At 40.4% G+C, this 20,513-nt stretch overlaps 1 protein-coding gene across 1 annotated transcript in view; it reads left to right on the top strand.

Moving 5' to 3' along the window:
• sdc2 (syndecan 2) overlaps positions 1 to 19,605 on the top strand; it is a 36,536-nt gene extending 16,931 nt beyond the window's left edge. Inside the window, exons 2-5 of the mRNA XM_027148485.2 lie at positions 14,082 to 14,196; positions 14,340 to 14,509; positions 15,948 to 16,077; positions 17,359 to 19,605. Of these exons, the coding sequence (XP_027004286.1) occupies positions 14,082 to 14,196; positions 14,340 to 14,509; positions 15,948 to 16,077; positions 17,359 to 17,522 (579 nt within the window). The 3' untranslated portion in view covers positions 17,523 to 19,605. The remainder of the gene's footprint in view (positions 1 to 14,081; positions 14,197 to 14,339; positions 14,510 to 15,947; positions 16,078 to 17,358) is intronic.
• Positions 19,606 to 20,513: the final 908 nt, after the last annotated feature.

Raw genomic sequence — 20,513 nt, 5'->3', positions numbered from 1 at the left:
CGCATGCTGTCGAGGCCATCAATTCCGAGTCTGTCGTAAACTATTTACTAACACCGTCTGTCTGTATCGCTGTGACATATAAAAAAATCCCAGCTGGCACATTCGATTCAGACAAGCTTCCTTTCACATTATAACTCTTGGGTTTACTTCATTCTATTTGGAATGTACTCAGTCATTATCTAAGAAATGAACCGATTGTAATCTTTTAACCGCTTTGGCTTTAAACCATAAACCATTCTTTTTTCCCCCCCAGAACTTTCCCAGTGCCCAGAGCCTTATGTAGCATTTGCAGTGAAAATACATAACCAGCTGCATTGCCTGCTGGTCCGTGTGCTGTTCAGGGCGATTACATATGCTGTAAGGATGAGCTTCCTGCTGACTTCTTCCTCATGTGCCACCTGTGTTTAGAGAGCACTGGAGGAAATTCCAGACACACTGCAGTCTGAAAGAGTTCATTCATCCTCACGAGCAAAGCTGGGGGTTCCTGGAGCACTTTGGGGAATGTGTCGAAGATAGGATATGTGCGCTCGCATTTGCTTTTCTATGGCAGCCTGACGGATCAATTTGCTAGATATAATAAAGGCTCTTGTGTACATTTCTAGCCACATTTCATAGTTGGCGAGTATTGTTAGCGCTTGTTTGGATGTTGTAAAACATTCACAAAGTAATTGGTGTAAACCTCCTGTTAAAAAGCTGCTATTCTTCAGAAAGTTGGCAGGAAATTCCAGCCCTTTTTTCTTGAGCCAAGAAAGATCTGGCATGGACACTAGAGACGGAGCCTTTCACCAGGGAACGGCGTATAAATACAGACAGCATGCTGCAGCGAAAGTGTCCGAGCTGTACCTGATCCCAGTCAGCAGGACTGTCCAACTGCGTCTGGAAACGGCTATCTGCTCCAGTTACACTTTCTCAGTCTCCGAGCTCAGCACAGGCATGACAGGCTTTTCCAACACAGTGCAAGCATCTATCTCCTGTTCACTGGTCTCCTGAAAAAGTCATGCTCTCTTCAGCTTATGTTTCCAGTCCATGCAAACACTGTGTTGGTGTAATGCAGTAAACTTAGAACACTGCCGAGCACTCTGAGGTGGCCAGATGTGTGTTAGCAGAGACTGTGAATATAAAATGGCCGTCCGATCTGTCCTTCGTTATACTATATGTTATTTTAGTAGTTTGCTATCATTTGGAAGAGAAATAAGTTCCAGCTTGATATTTTTAACTGTGCTACAGGGTGATTAATTTTTACACGGTTAAAGATAATTTATTGCTAATGATGCGCAATATTGACAGACAATTTCAATGGCCACAGAGAAGCTGTGTCTGTACCTAATATTACTTTTATATGCTTACAGAAGGTTTTAGGTTTGATTCTATCCAACAGTAAGCAATAGTTTTGTCACTAAAAGCTTGGCATGTCGTGCGACACTCATCCGATAGGTTACATGTTCACTTTTGTGTGATTTATGAACTGACAAAAAAATAAATAAATACAAGTCAAATTTAAATAATTACATTAAATTCAGTTTAATGTGCAATTTGAGTCTTGTCGAGGACGTATCAGCGTAACAAAGTTAGCAAAATAACAAAACTTTTCCTGTGTGTGTGTGTGTGTGTGTGTGTGTGTGTGTGTGTGTGTGTGTGTGTGTGTGTGTGTGTGTGCGTGCGCACTATTCTAGTACTATTTCAATTCAATTTATTTGTATAGCGCTTTTAACAATTCACATTGTCTCAAAGCAGCTTTAAAGAAGTATAGAAACAGAAAAAACTAAATAAAAAAAGAAATAAAATATTATTAAAAATAAATAAATACATAATATAAAAGTTTAAAATTAATTTACAAATATGAATTTAAAATGTAAAATACTAATATATCTCTAACATCTAACCCTAACGTGCAAGCCGGAAGTGAGTGGCGATGAGATGATATGAGGAAGAAACATTGAGAGGAACCAGACTCAGAAGTGAACCTCATCCTCATTTGGGGGACACGGGACAGGAAATAATGTAAATGTAAATAATGTCCTTTCTACAACAGTTTACAATAGTGCAACCGAGAGATCCTGAGGAACTAATAGGTCATCACAAACTCTGAGTTCAGCACAGACCTGATTGCTGATAAAGACCAGACCATACAGCAACAATGGTTCGAAAGTAGTAGATCATACCAACACAACAATTAAAAAATGTTGTATGTGTGATTCATTTACTACAAATGAGGAAATTTAAGCAAAGCCATTATCTGAGTTGAGGTTGGAAGTCCATCCTATCACTGAGGGACAGTCAGTTTAAACGTTCTTGAACGGTTTTAATGTCTTTGACTGATGAGCTACTTTTGATGTTCTTGAGAAGCTGTAAAATCTTGGAGTCCTGTGGTCTGGAGACTGAAGAAAACCAAAAACGACATATGTTAAATGTACAGTATTAGGTACCTGATTCACAATCAGGTGATAGGAAATGAATTGACAGTTTAAATTGAATTCAACGACGTATGAAGGAAATAAATATTGTCATTATTAGTGTTAGCTATATACCATTGTGAAGAGTAGCAGCTTTGTCAGTTCAAATGTCAGGATCTCCAAGCAGTCACGCAGTCACTGGGGTGAACTTCAACACTTTTTGCTTCATTTTTGGCAGATTTGGCATAGATGCCCTTTTGTAATCCTCTATTTCACAGACAAAAGGCTTCAGGTAAGAGCAGTATAATAGATTGTTATATAATTATAATTGTGGGCTGGTTATATTTATAGCTACAGCTCATGATCATCATCATACAGCTTTAATGTTGCAAAACTTTTCAAGACCAGTATTATATAGGGGTGTAAGAAAATATCGATACACGTGAGGATCGCGATATTTTGTTTGCTGATATTTTATCGATTCTCAAAAACAAAATATCAATATTTATTAAAAAAATAAATAAAAAAATTTATACAGATTCATGGCCGTTTCATTTTGTTCCGTTTATATCCCAACCGCTAGATCGCAGTCTTCTTATCTCTGAACTTAAACAGTGACAGGAAGTAACAAGTTAATGGAGATTTAGGATAGCTCCTCAAGGTTAGGCCCGTGAAAATAAGGACGGAGAACTCACAAACGTTTCACTCACAACGGTTTATTCCTCCGTACACAGGAAAAACCTCCGTAATAACATGTTACTAAAACAAAAAATACTCATTAGTATGAGAAAATGAAAATAAAAGAGAATATCGGTTACAGCATCAGACTTCCACACACGTGGTGTTATAACTGAAGCGTGCACACTTTTGCGCATGCGCACATCCAATGGTCTGTTTATAACAGCTTTAATACATTTAATACATTTAAGAAATCCTGCAAGCACTTTATTTTTCCCCCTTTATTCATACTGCACATAAAGTGGTTCAATCATATTGAATGTTACAGGGGCTAATTGATGCAAATTCAGTTCCCACTGTGTTCTGGTTAAATAAGAAATTTTTTTTTGCTAAGGTTTGCATATGGTGGTGTTCTTGACAGCTTCCCTAAAACTTTATCCTGTAATTAAAATAAGAAATATCCCAATATATCGCCTTGCTTACAATATCGCAATGTATCGCAACATATCGTATCGCAACCCCGTATCGTGATTCTTGCCAATACACAGCCCTAGTATTATATCACCAAGCACTACTTATTTACACACATTCATATTTACCTCATTTATCTCGTCTGGTTGGATATTCATTAAGAATACAATGAGATATTTATTGAGTTCATAGTACTAGGTTTTTATGTTTATGAAGAAGAAAAAACCATTAATATACCTTGAGCCTCTTTCCTTGCCTCTACAATTTGAGCTCCTTTAAATCTCTGGCTTCTGAAAGCAATTTTTTGAATGCATGTCCATGCGTTTCTCCAAACATCCCACCGATTTATTTATTTAACTATTTATTTATTTATTTGTATCCTGCTTTAACTGGCCCGGATATAGACCTGCTGCACTGCACCAAATCTTTAAGTATTTTTATTCAAATCTTGACTCAGAGGGTGAAGCCCATTTCCCAGCGTATAATGTTTCACAGCACACAAAGAATTCTTGGCTTTTCTGTGTGTATCAAAAGCTGTTTAACTGGGTCGAGAAATCACAGGGTGGCCATAATCCACTTTGGAGTCACAGGGAGCCATGGAGATACGAAAGCAAAGCCCCATCACAGCAGTCCTCTGGGTTCCATTAAGAATATCCTTGAAAGCCCTGTGAGCTACGTTGTCCCTGTCAATGACTTTAATAAGGCTGGGGAATTTGAGTGGCTTTATGAAGGATGTAGCTGGTAAAGCTTAAGTTAATTAGCCATTGTTAAATGACATACCTACAGTATAAGACTATAGAATTGAATCAGGAGTAGAATTTCATGATGCGCTCATCAGAGGTCATCAGACTGCCAGTTAAAATAAACGTAGCTATTCCACAACCCAGGCGTCATCACATAACACAGCTGTTCTGTTTGCTATTCAGATGCCAAACTCAACGTTGTTTACTTTTGTTTCGCTGCTCGGCTTTTCTTCTTATAACTCCCTTGTTAAAAAAACTCCTTGAAGTTCCTTTTAGACAAAAGAATATATTTTACAGCATTCGCTTTTAGGTTATTTTTGCACTCGGTGCTATTTGCTCTGAGAGTTCAGAACTTTTGGTGAAGTGTGTTTTCAAGGACCGGAGCACTGTAATTAAGTAACCTTTGTGTCGTATGAGTGCTTGCACCAGGAACATCACACACACACACACACACACACACACACACACACACACACACACACACACACACACACACTCTCACACACACACACACACACAGACAGTGGAAAAAAAAAAGAACAACAAAGAAAGGACATGACAATAAAAAAAAATCCCCATGGCTCTTACTGGCCTTATACGAAAGCAGTTCCTCGTTTTCAGGTTTTTCTGCACAGTGACATCAAAAGAAAAAAAACAACACAAAAATAATGTTCTTTACAACTTTATAAGAGTTTGTACTGAAAACAAATATCATATTCTAATAAAAAAAAAAATAGTGCTTAATATTTTGCTAGCCTGCATGCACAAAAGGGACGTATTGAACAACACAAATCACAACGATTAGCAATTTAGAAAGAAACGTGTTTGAAAGCAACCCTGCAAATATGAGTCCTTTCCCCATGTGAGGCCAGAATTAGTCCTCAGAGAAGTTCTGAGTTTTATTTTAATCTTTATGGTCACATGAGGCACATTGCGTGACGGTGCATGACGTCATAATCAAAACCTGTTCACAGTGAATTCACTCAAGTCTCCATCAGTGAAGAGATAAGAACTTCAACAGAACAGACTTCATCTTATAACTAGATTACATTTCCTGATTACATAACTGCACTTTTCTGACCATATAGTACACAGTTATCGAAATGAAATGATTTATAATGGCACGCTCTAGAAATCCAGATATAGATGGATTCCCTTTCGAGTCTGGTTCCTCTCAAGGTTTCCTCCTTTTCATCATAGGGAGTTCCTCATGACCGCAACCTCTGGTTTACTCATTAGGGATAAATCTATAAATGTGTCATTTTTATCCTAAATTGATATCATTCTGTAAAGCTGCCTTATGATGATCTATTGTTAAAAGCTCAAGATCAGATTGAATTATTCAGCAGACGGGTTGCTTTTCCTGGATGCAGTTCTTTAGAAGACGAGAGATTCTCCATAGGAAACCCTGGCTTAGTGGCAGTGAAGTGCCCATCATCTGTCTGGAGCTAAATATCAGTGGCAGGATAGTAAGCAGACGATTATATGCTTACTGACACCTCAGCAGAATGCTGTGAATTTAAATGAAATGCAGAATTTGGGTGAACTTGTGAATTGAAAGTAAATACAGGGTAAAATACACTGGAACTGATTGACTGTAGGTTCTATAACAATACATAAAAAGAAGACGACAGAGGAGAAACCGCTTTAGTTATGGTAGAGAACATTTATTTTAGATTTTGTTAGTGTTGCATATTTCAGAAAGTGAGCACATAATGCAGATGTGAAAAACAAATAATGCGTGCAACAAAATTCATGTACGCTAACGCTTCAGACAATATAATGCAAATTAAATACACAAAAAATACACATTTACAACCATCCAACTTGATTGTATCTGAGAGCGAGAGCGAGAGAGACAAAGACAGAGAGAGCGACAGAAACAGAGACATACTGAGCCTGAGCCAGAGACCGAGAGCCTGAGCCAGAGACCGAGAGCCTGAGCCAGAGACCGAGAGCCTGAGCCAGAGACCGAGAGCCTGAGCCAGAGACCGAGAGCCTGAGCCAGAGACCGAGAGCCTGAGCCAGAGACCGAGAGACAGACTGAGACTGAGACAGAGATCGAGAGACTGAGCCAGAGACAGAGAGACAGCCTGAGACAGAGACCGAGAGACTGAGCCTGAGACAGAGACCGAGAGACTGAGCCTGAGACAGAGACCGAGAGACTGAGCCTGAGACAGAGATTGAGAGACTGAGCCTGAGACAGAGATTGAGAGACTGAGCCTGAGACAGAGATTGAGAGACTGAGCCTGAGACAGAGATTGAGAGACTGAGCCTGAGACAGAGATTGAGAGACTGAGCCTGAGACAGAGATTGAGAGACTGAGCCTGAGACAGAGATTGAGAGACTGAGCCTGAGACAGAGATTGAGAGACTGAGCCTGAGACAGAGATTGAGAGACTGAGCCTGAGACAGAGATTGAGAGACTGAGCCTGAGACAGAGATTGAGAGACTGAGCCTGAGACAGAGATTGAGAGACTGAGCCTGAGACAGAGATTGAGAGACTGAGCCTGAGACAGAGATCGAGAGACTGAGACACAGACCGAGAGACCGAAACCGATACAAAGACACCGAAACCGAGACAGACAGACAGACAGACAGACAGACAGAGAGAGAGAGCCTGAGACAGAGAGAATGAGCCTGAGACAGAGACAGAGGGAGACACAGAGTGAGACAGAGACAGAGACTGAGAGAGACAGAGACTGAGAGAAAGAGACGCAAAGAGAAAGAGACGCAGAGAGAATGAGACAGTGAGATACTGAGCCTGAGACAGAGAGAGACAGAGACTGAACTTGAGACAGAGAGAGACAGAGACTGAGAGAAAGACAGTGAGCCTGAGAGACTGAGACAGGTAACTCTTTCAATATAGACACAGTAGTTTTCTTTGTCCTTCTTTAGAATGTGATCTGTACATTAAATCATCAGGGATCAACATGAATAGACATGAAATGTGGGAAAGCCCAAAATTCTCAAGCTGATTAAATAAACGTTCTATGTGCTACTTATTACCATAAATAGTTTACATAGACGTGATTACACAGAAGGATTTTCTGTCAAAAGCAGCGTTCCATAAGAGTATAGAGGGGGAAAAAAGTTTTGAAAATCAAATAAAAACCAGAAATTCCATGCATGCAGTAATAACTACTTTAAGTATTTGTGCCTACTCGAGTATACACGTTTTTTTTAACATTCAGTCAGAGAAGCGTGAAATCTATTCTACCGAGCGCAGACGTTCGTCAAAAACATACCGGATTCTGACTCTAAAACCAGCGGAGCACAAAGGAACATCAGAGCAAAACCATATTCATTGTTTAAGGACAGTTAATTATAAAAAAACAAATCTTTCTCCTCTTACCGCTGCTGTCTAGTGAGAGATTGTTGAATTTAAAACAGGTAATAAAAGGTGGTGTTCCTTTTAAAAAGAAATTGTGCTGCTTTTATTATTCATGGTTAAAATTCTGCACTGAACCGTCTTTGCCCTTTGGGCTGAATACATATTAAAATTCAAAAAGCATAATATCTGAAAGGGCTGTGGATAAAAACGGTCAGTTATCATTAAAAAAAACTCTTAAAGCACAAATCATTTTAAGACACGTTCGGTGGTCAGGAATCTGTGAAGCGTTCGATAAAAGCCCTGAAAATCTCTAACTAACCCACAAACGCGTTTCATGCTGTTAATGTTTTTACAATGAGGTCAACGTTAAGAACAGATCCTTCTGACGGAGTTGAAGAAACAGCAGAAAAACCAGGTCTGGGGTAGATACATACGGGTACATACGATGTGTCCAGATGTTTGTTTCATATCACGATGGCAATTTCTAGCCTTTATTACTGTTATTGATGGATCTGCTGGGATAGAAAGATATTCTAGGGCTTGTTGGGCATGTGGGGAATACTGCTGTTTGGACTGGAAACCATGAAATTGAAAGTCTTCCTCTGAGGAAGCAATACTGGAAAGAGGAAGTCATAGAGGCTGGATGTGTTGTCTGATCGGGTGCCAGCGGTTGGGGTTAAAAAAAGAAACCCTTTTTTCCCCCCTTGTTGCTGCTTCGAAGTAAAATAGAGTGAAGACGTTTGATTGGAATTTTCCAGTAAATTGATTTCGGGTTTAAGACACACATTAAATAACTTTAAGGATTTTTTTAACTTTATGTGAATTCAAGTAAGCAGAAGCTGCTCTTTTAAGAAGACCACAGAGTTTTGTGGTTCTCAGATTCAGTTTCTGGGATGGGAGGCTTCTGTTATCACAAGCCGATTGAAGTACAGTAGTTCAAATGCTCCGCTACACTACTGTGATATTACAATAATGTACTTAATAATAGTTTTAAAAAGAATTAAGGTTTAATATTTACTGTTAACTTTACATTTAGTAAATGCATAACAACTTTTGAACACTATTAGGCTATAAACGTGTGGACACCTGACCATCACACCCATATGTGCTTTCTGAACATCTCAATAAGTTGGTAATAATATGATTTCTTCTTCTGTTAAGTCTTTTAGTGGAAAGATGTTGGAGTGAGACTGTGTGGATTTGTGTTCATTCAGCTACAGTAAGAGTGAGGAGGTCTGGGGTTCAGTCGGTGTTCAGTGGGGTTGAGTCAGAGTCAGGGCTCGGTGCAGGACACTCGAGATCTTCCACTCCGACCTTCTCACACCGTGTCTTCATGGAGCTCTGTGCTTTGTGTACAGGTTCATTGTCATGACTGAACAGTGTCTGAGGTCCAGTGAGGAGAAATTGTAACACTACAGCACACAGCGACATTCTATACAATTGCTTGCTTCCAGCTTTGTGGCAACAGTTTGGAAAACACTTTTGCCCATAAATTATAGTGTATGAATGGAAATGTAAGAACATTAGTATATTTCTTTTGTAGTTTGTAGTGCTGCGGTTCTGGCATGGTCTCAAGGTTATAAGTCTTCTTTTTATTGTCAAGTCATGAACATAAGCATGTATGTAGCTTTAGATGTAGGTTCCCATAACTCTGAAAGTTTTTGCATGGCTCAAGCCGTGCCTCATGTCAATGGTTTACTTGTATTTTGAAATATTATCTGCTGGATCGATGTACATTCTGGGCCTCCCTGCTCTTAGCGCTTTCCCAAATTCTTGGAACCATATGAGGGTCACAGAGACTTTGCATGAAGTCCTGCCAGAGCATGATCAGAGGCTTTCACTGCACTTATACCTTTAGGCTTTACCTCATTCTACAGTATTCCTTAGAACTGGAAACGTCCACCGAGTCAAAGATTTCAGACGAGAGATAAGAACCCGCTAACCACTTTGCAGAACGACTGAGGCATTAAGTAATTGCTTTGCTTTGTCGCAAGGTCTCATGTGCCTGACTGAGCATGCTCCTGTGCAGATTAGCCCCTTCTTGTTCCGTGAATGATGTAATTTCACAAACATTTTACCTTACCCACATGCCGGACCATATTCAGGCCTCCCTGGTTTGATCTTGACATTGATTTGTGTTTGCTTCCTCTAGGAACCCCCTCACCTCTCAGAAAGACTATTAATTTGTGCCTGATTATGATCCCCAGCAGGGCCATAAAATCTCAGGCTTGGAAGACTAGAACTCATACCACACATTATTCCTTTTTTTTTTTTTTTTTTTGGCTGTACTGCTGGAACCAATTTCTAATATTCCAAAGTTTTCCATGATTATCTTTGATTTCTCGAAAACTATTCGTCTTTTGTCTCTATCACACAATCATGGTCTGTTTGTGCAGAACATATCAGGGCAGTAAATCAGAGGTCAAGCGTTAGCTGCTGTGTAAAACGGATCTCGCCAGGTGCATTTGCGGTGGCTCTCTGGAGGTGGACTCCTATCCATTACACAGTATCATTCATTCTTTTCCCATCAGCACAGTGCAGTGACAGGAAAGCTACGGTCAGCTGTTTTCCTCTTCAGAGGTGATAAAGCTGACATAAAAATATTGCTGCTGACTTACGCAACGGAAGAAGCCGCACCGGTGTCTGCAGGATCGGTATTGCTTACGGTATAGATCTCTTCTTCTCTCTGGCTTTGTAGATCAACACCAAAGTTTGAATAGAAGCTCAGTGGAGCTGTGCTGTCTCCCCAGAAAGCTCTCTTAACCGTTTTTGAGGTTTTGAAATTATACGGTAGAGAGTAGAACGAGAAACTGAAGACGCATCTATTTAAACATTTCCAGCAATTTAAGTTTCCTCTCGCCATCATAGAAGGAATGTATTTAAAGGATCTCGGGCCAAAATGTAACCATTAATACGCAGTTAGTCGAGTAAGCCAGTTTTGTTAATAGTCTTGGCTTAGAGCATACTGCTTTCACAGAACAAGGCAGATGGCCAACCACAGACTTTTACTTGTAGCCTGCAGACAAACAAGCAGCCTTAACTGCTTCAAACTAAATTATGAAACCTTTAAAGATGGGATTATGCCCGTTTTTTTTTTAATGAGTGAAAAAGCTGTGATCCTCAATGTTCCTTCTAGGTTCAGATTCTCGTTGCCCGTAAGGTTTGCAAAAGATATGACACTGTTTCTAGTGCAGACTTTAAGCTCTTTTGGTTTGTGTGTGTTTGTGTTTAGGCTGTTGAGAGATTAATGCCTTAGATATATGTGTTATTAAATACAGACTGATCGAGGGTGAGACTACTGTAAGATTGAGAATTGTGAGAATTTCCCTTGAAGGTGAAAGGTGAGTCCTGGTGGGAAAAAAATTGCTAGCCTGTTTCCACGTCACCCCTCCCTCCCGTCCCATCTGCTGCCTGCCTGAGTAATAACATGGCTTACAGCTAACCACACACTGCACCGAGGGACCCTTTCTAGTCTTTCAAAGGTTGCTAGGCATGAACGTGCAGTTTGACAGGCTTTTAGTGAAGTAACCTGCAGGCAACAGAAGTAATCTCTCTCTCTCCCCTCTTCATGCTTCCTGTTTTGTTCCCTCCTCTCCCCTCCTCTCTCTGGCTGTCTGTCTCTCTTTTTTTCCGTTTCCTGTCACATTGTTGTTTCTTCTTTCTCCATAATCCATCTTTTTGCTTGTGTGTGTGCATCTATGGCGAGAGGTAAGCCTCCCGCTGGCTTGCTGTTTGTTACACAAAGATGAAAATAACTATTGTGGCAGCCACTTTATAAGGGGCCACAAAGTCATAAGGTCTCTCGTTATAGAGGACTTCTCATTCTGCTGTCTGTTAGACTGACCACCAGACTTTCGCACTCAGGGGTGTAGGAGCTGTAAAGAGGTCAACCACAAGAAATCACAGTTGTTCTCAAGGACAGCTTGCGAACCACGTTCTGCCCCTGATGATGTTTTGTTGGACGAGTGGGTGGGCATTGAGGTTTGTTAGCCAGGCTGTTTGGGAGTTTAATGGTGTGTGTCTGGGGGAGTAAGCGCACACGTGATGGGGGATGGGAGCGTGGTTTCTGCAAGACGAGTGCAGCTCTGTAGATCAAAGGAAACCAGCAGATAGGTTTATAAGGCTGCGCTTTGTTGCACGATGGCTTGTCAACTTCACTATGTTCCATTTCAAAGCGAACCGGCCCAAGCGGCAGGTTTTGTGCTCAGGTCTGCACTGTACGTGTGAACCCTATCCTACAGGTTTCAGATCAGTGGTGCAGAAGATCTTTGAAGTCACGTCAATGGTCTTGTCCTCACCAGGGCTTGGAGGGGAGTGTATTTATATGGAATTCCTCCTTCTTGCCCCTTTGCCTATTGTGAATAGTGCTTAGTTCCTGGCAAACAATACAAACCTTGAAAGTTCGTATCAACAAGGCACATGCTACAGCGCTTGTGTGTGTGGCCTTCATAATTATCACTGAAGCTTGTTGATTTGGATGGAATTCCTTATATGCTTCATTGTATGCTTCACATGTATAGTGTTGATTACCGAGTAGCTTGGAATTCAGTCCCGGGATGAAGAAATTGAAATGAACGGTTTTCTTTAATCAGTCCAAGCTTTGAATGGCATTCTTTAAGAAGCTCATATCGCTTTTTGTCTTTGTATTTTGTTATTTCATTCATTTCGTTGAATTATTTGCTTAAATTAAAATACAGACGTTCACAGACATTAAAAGGTATCTGAGTATGTTTAAAGTCTTAGCTCTCAAAGATGGACATTTCTAACATTATATGCAATAATAATACGCAAACGCTCAGAGCAGGAATATAAACCGAGTCGATCTTGCACATGTAACCTTAGGATTTGGCTGGATTTGTGTGCCCTGTAAAACCCAATCAGTATGGAAAGGCTCACTGAACGATCAGAGACTCGGTAAGGTTGGCAGTGAACCGAGGTTGTCATGGTGTCTGAGAAGCTATCCCACAACACACAAAGACACACCACTGATACTTCTTTGAGCACCCCTGCATATAAACAAGACGTGGCCTAATCCCATAAAGCTCAAATCTCCGAAGATCAAAAACATGTCCACTTTTTATTAAGTCATGTTCGGATTCATGCCTTTAAAGTTATCGGGTTTAGCGTTATTCTGCAGTTGTTCTTGTGCAGGTTTATTGTCTTGGATTGTCAAAGTTCCAGCCAGTTCCTGAAATTTCAATAGGACACTTGTAGCACTAGAAGACAAACAAGTCATTCCTCCCAAGGTGGTTGCTAGGGGATAAGGGGGTGGGGGTGGTAGACGATGGTTGGGGCATGACTTCTCTAATTTGAGAGCGAACATGTGGCGCTGCTGCTGCCTGTGCCATAAACCGGTGACGCGTCCCACCAGGAAGCCTCTCCAACACAGGTGCAATCTGCACTGCAGCATGTCGTGAAGAGAACAAAGCCTTCTTATCGGCAAGCAGACTTTCACAGATAAGCAGAGAGCTCGGAGTAGAACGTGCTATGACTGAAATAGCACTTTTCAAGCCCCACTAGCGATTAGGGAACGGACCCAGTGTCATAGATTGAATGTCAAATCCAACTGTAGGTTTTGCATATCGATTTACTTTCATGCCTTCGAAAGCACCTTTTAGTGAAAGTGTATTCAGGTAAAATTTGTACAAATTTCCAAGTACATAAAAACCCCCTTTGTACAGATAATCTGCTAACATGACTGACGCATGACAGGAATGACCTTGTAATGCTTATCCAAACCGGTGATTACTTTCTGAGTACAAATAATACAGTTTAAAGTCATTCATTGTGGCATTTCATGTTAAAACGTATGACTAGTGCCAATAGATTAGAATATAAAACAGGGAGAATCAACACATTATGCTTTAACCATGTGTCTTTTATCCAGATTTTTATAAATACAAGACGACATTAGGTTCAGAAAAGAAATAAAAATGGAAAGACTATGACCATCTGTGTAGCCTCTGGTCTCATGGCGATTATTTCCGTATGCTTATCGCCTCTGAGACATTTCTCTCAGGTGCTCAGTTCCTGAGATACTTTTATGGATCCACATCTGGACTGCTGTCTAACACTTGACAACTTTGGCTGCTTTTTTAAAATTACAACCCCAAGTTGTGTTAATGTTTAGCTAAAAATGGCATATGTTCTGGTCACGATCCAGGACTGCGCTCACATTAGCCTAGCTACCACATCAGGAACTGCTGAGCATATCTTGTAATCGTGTTGCATCGCTAAAGACGAAATCCTCTGGTGTCGTTCTGAGACCAGATCTAAACTTCACCTCATATCTGCTCAAACAAACCGAAGTAAGGAAGCAACCGGACCGTTTGAAATCCTCAAGCATCTGTTTAAGGGAGCACTCCAGCAGGCTTAATCCTCAAGCTGTAAGACCGGGTGTTATGTTTCTTGGCGAATATTCATGAAACTATCTGTAATTATTTGCACTCTTTCTCCCTTGTAGACATCGGTCACGGCTGCACAGACTTCGTCCTCCACAGATGATCTCTACCTGGAGGAAACGGGGTCTGGAGGATACCCCGAAGATGACGATGACTTCAGCTCTGGATCAGGCTCAGGTAAGACCTTACAGTTCAAGAAATGACACATTCTTTAGTTTAAGCAGCTGCTGTTGTCCTAGAATCCATTAAGAGTCTTAACTCAGCGCTCAGCTTTCTGGACCGTTGTGCTTTTGTGCTGATTGGTTTGGTGCTCCTTTCAGGTGCTGGTGAGGAAGAGGTGAAGATGGCTACAAAAAGCACATTATTCATAGCGCCCAAAGCAAAGCCTACGCAGGACACCACCAAAGAATTCACACACAGAGTTGAGACTTTCACAGCCCGGGAATGGGACCACACAAGAGAACCGCCTAAACACCCTGACAGGACAGAGGTTAGTTTAAAGTTGTTTATTTATTTAAACCTTACATGCATAGACATACTCTTCAGTACACAACTGACAATTATCTGAACATTATAGTATAATATAACCATCACTATAATAACAACTTAACGATCGTTTCCTGTCATAAATAGGCATAAATAAGACTAACTGTGCTTTTCCTTCTGGGAGGTGTGTATTTACAAGTTAGGAAGTGGGGATGGAGGTATACCTTCTCTTATGTAACTAGCTACAAAATTTACAGAAAGGGTTTTTTGAAATGTGCATCGGGTGCGGTTCCGTTTTATGTTTGTAATCAAAGAAAGAAAGAAAGTTCAGAGAGGGAAATGATCTAGCTTAAGATTTATGGGCCATATTTAAGGAGAATATTGTAAATGAAAAGGACAGACAGACAGACAGACAGACAGACAGACAGACAGACAGACAGACAGACAGACAGACAGACAGACAGACAGACAGACAGACAGACAGACAGACAGACAGACAGACAGACAGACAGACAGACAGACAGACAGACAGACAGACAGACAGACAGACAGACAGGAATAATAACCACTGACTTTCCCACTCGTAATTACGACTCTGTGCTGGTGTTCATGTATACAACTTGTAAAAACGATCTTTACATGACGCACCATAACAATCAAAGAATTTCCTGCTTTAGCTCGTGAGTGTTATCGATGTATAGCTGAATGCATATATTCGTTAAATTAAAACATTTAGCAGAGCTGTGAAATCAAACTGAGGAGCTTTTTGTGTATGATTTTTCTCTGATGAACTGAATCTCAGTGAATTGAAATACAGTAAACTCCAATACAGTAAACACCAAATATTTGATCTCGTACAAGGACCTTCACTGCAAAGTAAAGCATGAAAGATCATATTTTATTGAAAGGTTTCTAACTAAAAACCCTGACTATGCCATGTGTAGCATGTGACAGAAATGGAAACGGAGAAACTGACTCCATTCACTCTTCTCAATCTTGCGCCATGTAAAAGGTCACATTAACATGGGAGTGTATTGGCAGCTGCATGCGTAGGTGTTCAGCTGCACATCACACCTTTTGGAGGTATTAATTTATTACAGGATAATACCCTGGAATCCTAATTAATCGAATAAAAAAAAGCAACATTAGCCTTCTAGGCCGAATTAAGCCAACCAGCAGGCTGCATGTGAATTATTCATTATAAAAATCATTAGAAGAAGAATGCATGCACTGAAGCTTTATTGAACGATTTATAAATGCCTATTAAATTAGAACGGGAATGCCGTAAGCCTGCTGGGACAAATATTGGATGATATATAAGCAAATCTACGGTGTAGAAGTACATCACTGTGCCAGAAGTGGGGAGTGAAAACAGTCCATTGTGATAGTTTGATATGCCATTGTGCTGCAATCTAAAGCCAGTTCCTCTTCTCTCTATTCAGCCCCTGGTTCCTGTGACGGAGGATATCCGCATAAATCCAGGCGCCGGTACCACCAGCTCTCCTCGTTCCCCCCTAGAGCCCTTCGAAGTGCATTCAGAAAACCTCTTCCAGAGGACAGAGGTCCTGGCAGGTAGGCATGACGGCCATGTTGGTCACGAGCCTCTTTATGTTGGGCTTCTGTGCTAAATCAAAAATTGTTTGTGATCGTTAGTGAACAGCGATCGCTTGACAAATCCTCGGTTTTGTGCTTGGTAGGTAATGTTTGTAAATATAGTCTTGCTGCTGCTTACAATCCCACGGTAAAAGGGTTTATTTACAGTTTGTGACCCCTCATCTTCTACAGTTCAGTGTGAAGATCTGTGAAGATTTTTCACTTCAGCTAGCAAAATCCCGAGATACTGAAATCTTCATTTACAGCTTAACACAGATTGTTTGTCATTTTTGAACACTAGCTAAAATTAACAGGCCCATTATTATGTACCGCTTGTTTTTTAAGCCATCTCTCAATCTCAAATGATGATCATCTCAGCTGAGAAAGTTTTTAAAATCTCTATTAAGTTCTTTCAAAACAAGATATTTTACCATTTATTTTCATTATAAAACACTGAACCGTACGAAAATATATACAACATGCAGTATAAAGCTAGCATGCTAACATGCTAGCAGACACTGGGAAGTTTTATTAAACATGTTGCAGGTTAAAAAGATAATATTTACAGAGTTTAATACTAAATGTTCTGACACATTAGTTGTGAAATTAGCTGTCCCCTATCGCTCAATGTTACTTTTTGTCTTTATTAGTATGTAAATAAAACATGGGGGATTCATCCACGATGACGATTGGCCATCAGATAGATAATGTTTAATTCCATTTCAAACAAAATCCCAGCATGAACCTTACAACTCGGACTGTCCAATCTCTTCTATACTGCCTCCTGTGCCTTTCCAACACCTCCACCCCAGACTTCAGACTAGAAGGGAAAAAGCGTACAGCATCACCTCCAAATAACTGAACAATTTCAACACGTTTACATCCGTGGAGAAATATTAAAAAGCGAGTTAGCTCTGCTCTGTCTGGGTAATATGTTGCACCAGAGAGGTTCTGCTATGTGAGTACGTGGGTGGACAGACAGCTTCCTACATTCTGCCACCATTCTTCTGCTCTTTCCCCTGAAAAGCAGCCAAAGAGCTCTTTTTATTTAATTAGGTAATTAAGTGAGGCTTAACTGAGGCAGAGAGCTGCCTGCTTTTGATGAACTTTAGAATTTAGAAAGCCAGAGCCCAGATGTACGAGCCGTAGGCAGATGATTGTCACCGACATTAACATTGGAAATGACACACACACACACACACACACACACGCACACACCCCGAGCTGCAGTTAACCTCTCGTTTATTTCTCGCCTCACAGCCGTCATTGCTGGTGGAGTTATTGGATTTCTCTTTGCCATCTTCCTCATCCTTCTCTTGGTGTACCGCATGAGGAAGAAGGATGAAGGCAGCTATGATCTCGGTGAGAGGAAATCCTCTGGAGCGGTGTATCAAAAAGCTCCTACCAAGGAGTTTTATGCATAGACTCCCTTTTCCACAGCTGTCTCGTAAAGCTAAACTTCATCACTGACTACAACGACTGTCCCATATCTCTGACGACGACAAACACGTTCAAGACAAAGATCCAAACTAAGACAGCAACCGAGGAACATAAGTAACATAAAGAAAGATTTGCATAGAGTATCGTGATTCAGACCTTTCTTTTTCTTTTGTAATGAAAAAAAAAAACAAAAAACAAAAAACCAAGCAATTATGGTAAATCTCAGTGTATTTAAACTTTTGTTGTGTATTATTCGAAAAGGCTGAAAAGTAAAAAAAAAACAAAACACACACAATCTGTAAAGGCGAGGAATTGTCATCCGTCTTCTGTCAAAGGAGCCGTTTTTAGTCGCTGACTACTTTTTAACTGTAGCAGTATGTATTTGTAAAGAAAAAAAAAACAACAACCTTTAAATCTAAGTGAAAACAATTTGAATAGAATTGTTCTGTATCAGTCCTGCTTTCTTTTTTTTTCAGCATTATTTCGCCCTAGCATGTCTAATGTTGATGTAAAAGATGTATTTCATTAACTTATCTTTTTCTCCAGTGTTTAAAAATGCCTTTCTTTATTTTTCACTGAGCTCTGGATTAACATTTATCCTTCAGCGTAAATCTTTTCCCTGGTTTTTGGTTTTGTTTGTTCTCATGTCTGAATAATAATCAATGTTTATTTTTATTTTATTTTATTTTTTTTGGAGTAGCTCTAGCTTCGTCTGTAATATCGCTCGTGGTTCGGTCGGTAATTGGACGTAAAGGTGATAGGTGACAGGACATGTGTACAGCAAAATCTACCCACATATAGCTTTATTATTTAATGCCATTCGATCCCATTTGTTACGTGGACGTGCTTGTCAGAGTTTGACTCCACTTCATTTTTCCTCCTTGTGCTATCGCACGCTGGTTGGACGCTAATGTCAGTGTAGTTTGTTTTGACTTCCACCTGTAATGCCTGGATCCACTATAAATTTGCCTTGGAATCCGTTCCATGGGGAACCAAATGTTTTTGGCATTGACATCAGTCACTGAGTTTATCTTTGTGATTAAAAGGAAGTGACATACTGGCGTTTCAGAAAATCCGGTTTAAACACGGTGCGTTTATACATACAGTATGCTGATGTTCTTTGGCTTTGTGGCTGAACGGTTGAGTCTGCTGCCCCCGATTAGTTTGTTCCTCTCTCTTGGGTGTGATGCCTTTTAGCTTCTTAACCCTCTCAGCTGTGCTTCAGACACATGGGTACCTTTTTTCACCAGTGTTTCAATGCCTCTGATAAAGGCGTGCATTCACGCCAAAACAGTTCTGATCTAATCAGGTTCATTTTGTTTAAGAAGCTATACTTAGAAGTGGAGAACTGCTTCTGTTAACGGCCCGGTGCTCATCTAATATGATAACGAGTCCCGGAAGTTCCTTCTCAGTGGTCGCCCCCCACCGCCCGTCCCTCTGGAAGCCTGTATGAATTCGACAGGTCATGAAGTCGTACTGAGGAGAGCAGAATGAAGAGGCCGCTGTTTCTGAACACATCACACACTCTCACTGCATACTGAACTCCACACATTCATGGGCTTTAGCTTCGTCTTGCCAGCCCCGTGTAATAACAACCCCTATGACTGAATAAGCCACCTCAGCTGGACATAAACACAGAAATGTACTGCAAAAAAAAAGAACAGAAAGAAAGAAAAAAAGAAATAAAGGATTCTTATATTGTGGTATCATATTCCATTGGCCACCTTTTGAGTTTTCACATTTTATTTGTGACTTTTTCATCTTTTTTTTTATGCTTTCGACTTTTTAAAGACGAGTCCAAATGCTTATTCACATATTAAAAACTATATAGAAAAAAAATATATAAATGTATATTCACAAAATGTTTTAAACCTTCAAAGTGCCTATCATTTGGAAATGTGCTTGTGTGTGTATCGGCTGAAGGCAGTGTGTCCATCAGAGTGGCCAGAGCAACTGGTAGCGTGTAAGCACAGCTGACTGTAATGGTAACCTTTTTTAGTCTTACAAAATGCAGACAGTATTGTAAGTTGAAACAACACTACTGAATAAACATTGTGGCCTAATGTTGACCATTTCCTGACTGTTTATTGAGAGGTTTCCTCGATCTGATGAAACGATCTAATGGCTTAGGGAAAAACCCTTTGTGTGGTCAAATGATGACATTTTCTTCTATATATAAAATTGACAGATTTCCCAGAACTAAAAAAAAAAATCAATATTCTGGGTTTCCCAAAACAAACATTCTGAGTTCCCCTAAAAGTGAGAAGGAAGACATCTCTCTGTTTATACCACCAGTTTTGTTAAACTGGTTTCTTACCTGATGATTTTTTTAGGAAGTCTCAGCAAGATTTCAAATAAATAAAACATTTCTTCATCAATTTGGTGAAGTATATTTTAAAATATATGATAGCTAGCAAGGAAGATCTATCTATCTATCATTTGTTTAACTGTGTCACAGTGACAACTTACAGGTTTTCCCAGACTGCCATGTTGTGCACTGTGTGGGTGTAGATATTTAGATCCCTCTCTACTTCGCGGTTCAAGTTTCGCAGCCTCAGTGCATCGCTGATTTTTCAAAAATATTATTCAAAAAATAAAAATAAAAACGGTTTCCCAGGATGCCAGACAAAGAGAGAAACTCTCTCTCAGAGGCTTTGTACACACCCACGGGCACTCGGACAAGGCACGTGATTGGTTCCCGGTGCGAGATCTGAGCTGATCATCACATCCTCTCCCAGCTTCTTCCCTTGTTGTATCTCGCCACTCTCGTTCACGCTGTCAACTGTGTCTCGCGTATTGTGTTCAAGATTAACTTTCCGTTAAGCCCTTACGATGCCTCCTAAGTGCTGTGCCGCTGCGAAAGATTCCTCTAGTGAGCCCAAGAGGAAGAGGAAGATGATGACCATCAGTGAAAAGGTCGAACTTAGGGCCAATCCTACTTCGCGGATTTTCACCTATCGCGAGGGGTTCCGGTC

The sequence above is a fragment of the Tachysurus fulvidraco genome, chromosome 24, assembly GCF_022655615.1.
Source record: "Tachysurus fulvidraco isolate hzauxx_2018 chromosome 24, HZAU_PFXX_2.0, whole genome shotgun sequence".
Lineage (NCBI taxonomy): Eukaryota > Metazoa > Chordata > Actinopteri > Siluriformes > Bagridae > Tachysurus > Tachysurus fulvidraco.
The sequence above is the reverse complement of the archived record's forward strand: the minus strand, read 5'-3'. Positions and strand labels throughout refer to the sequence as shown.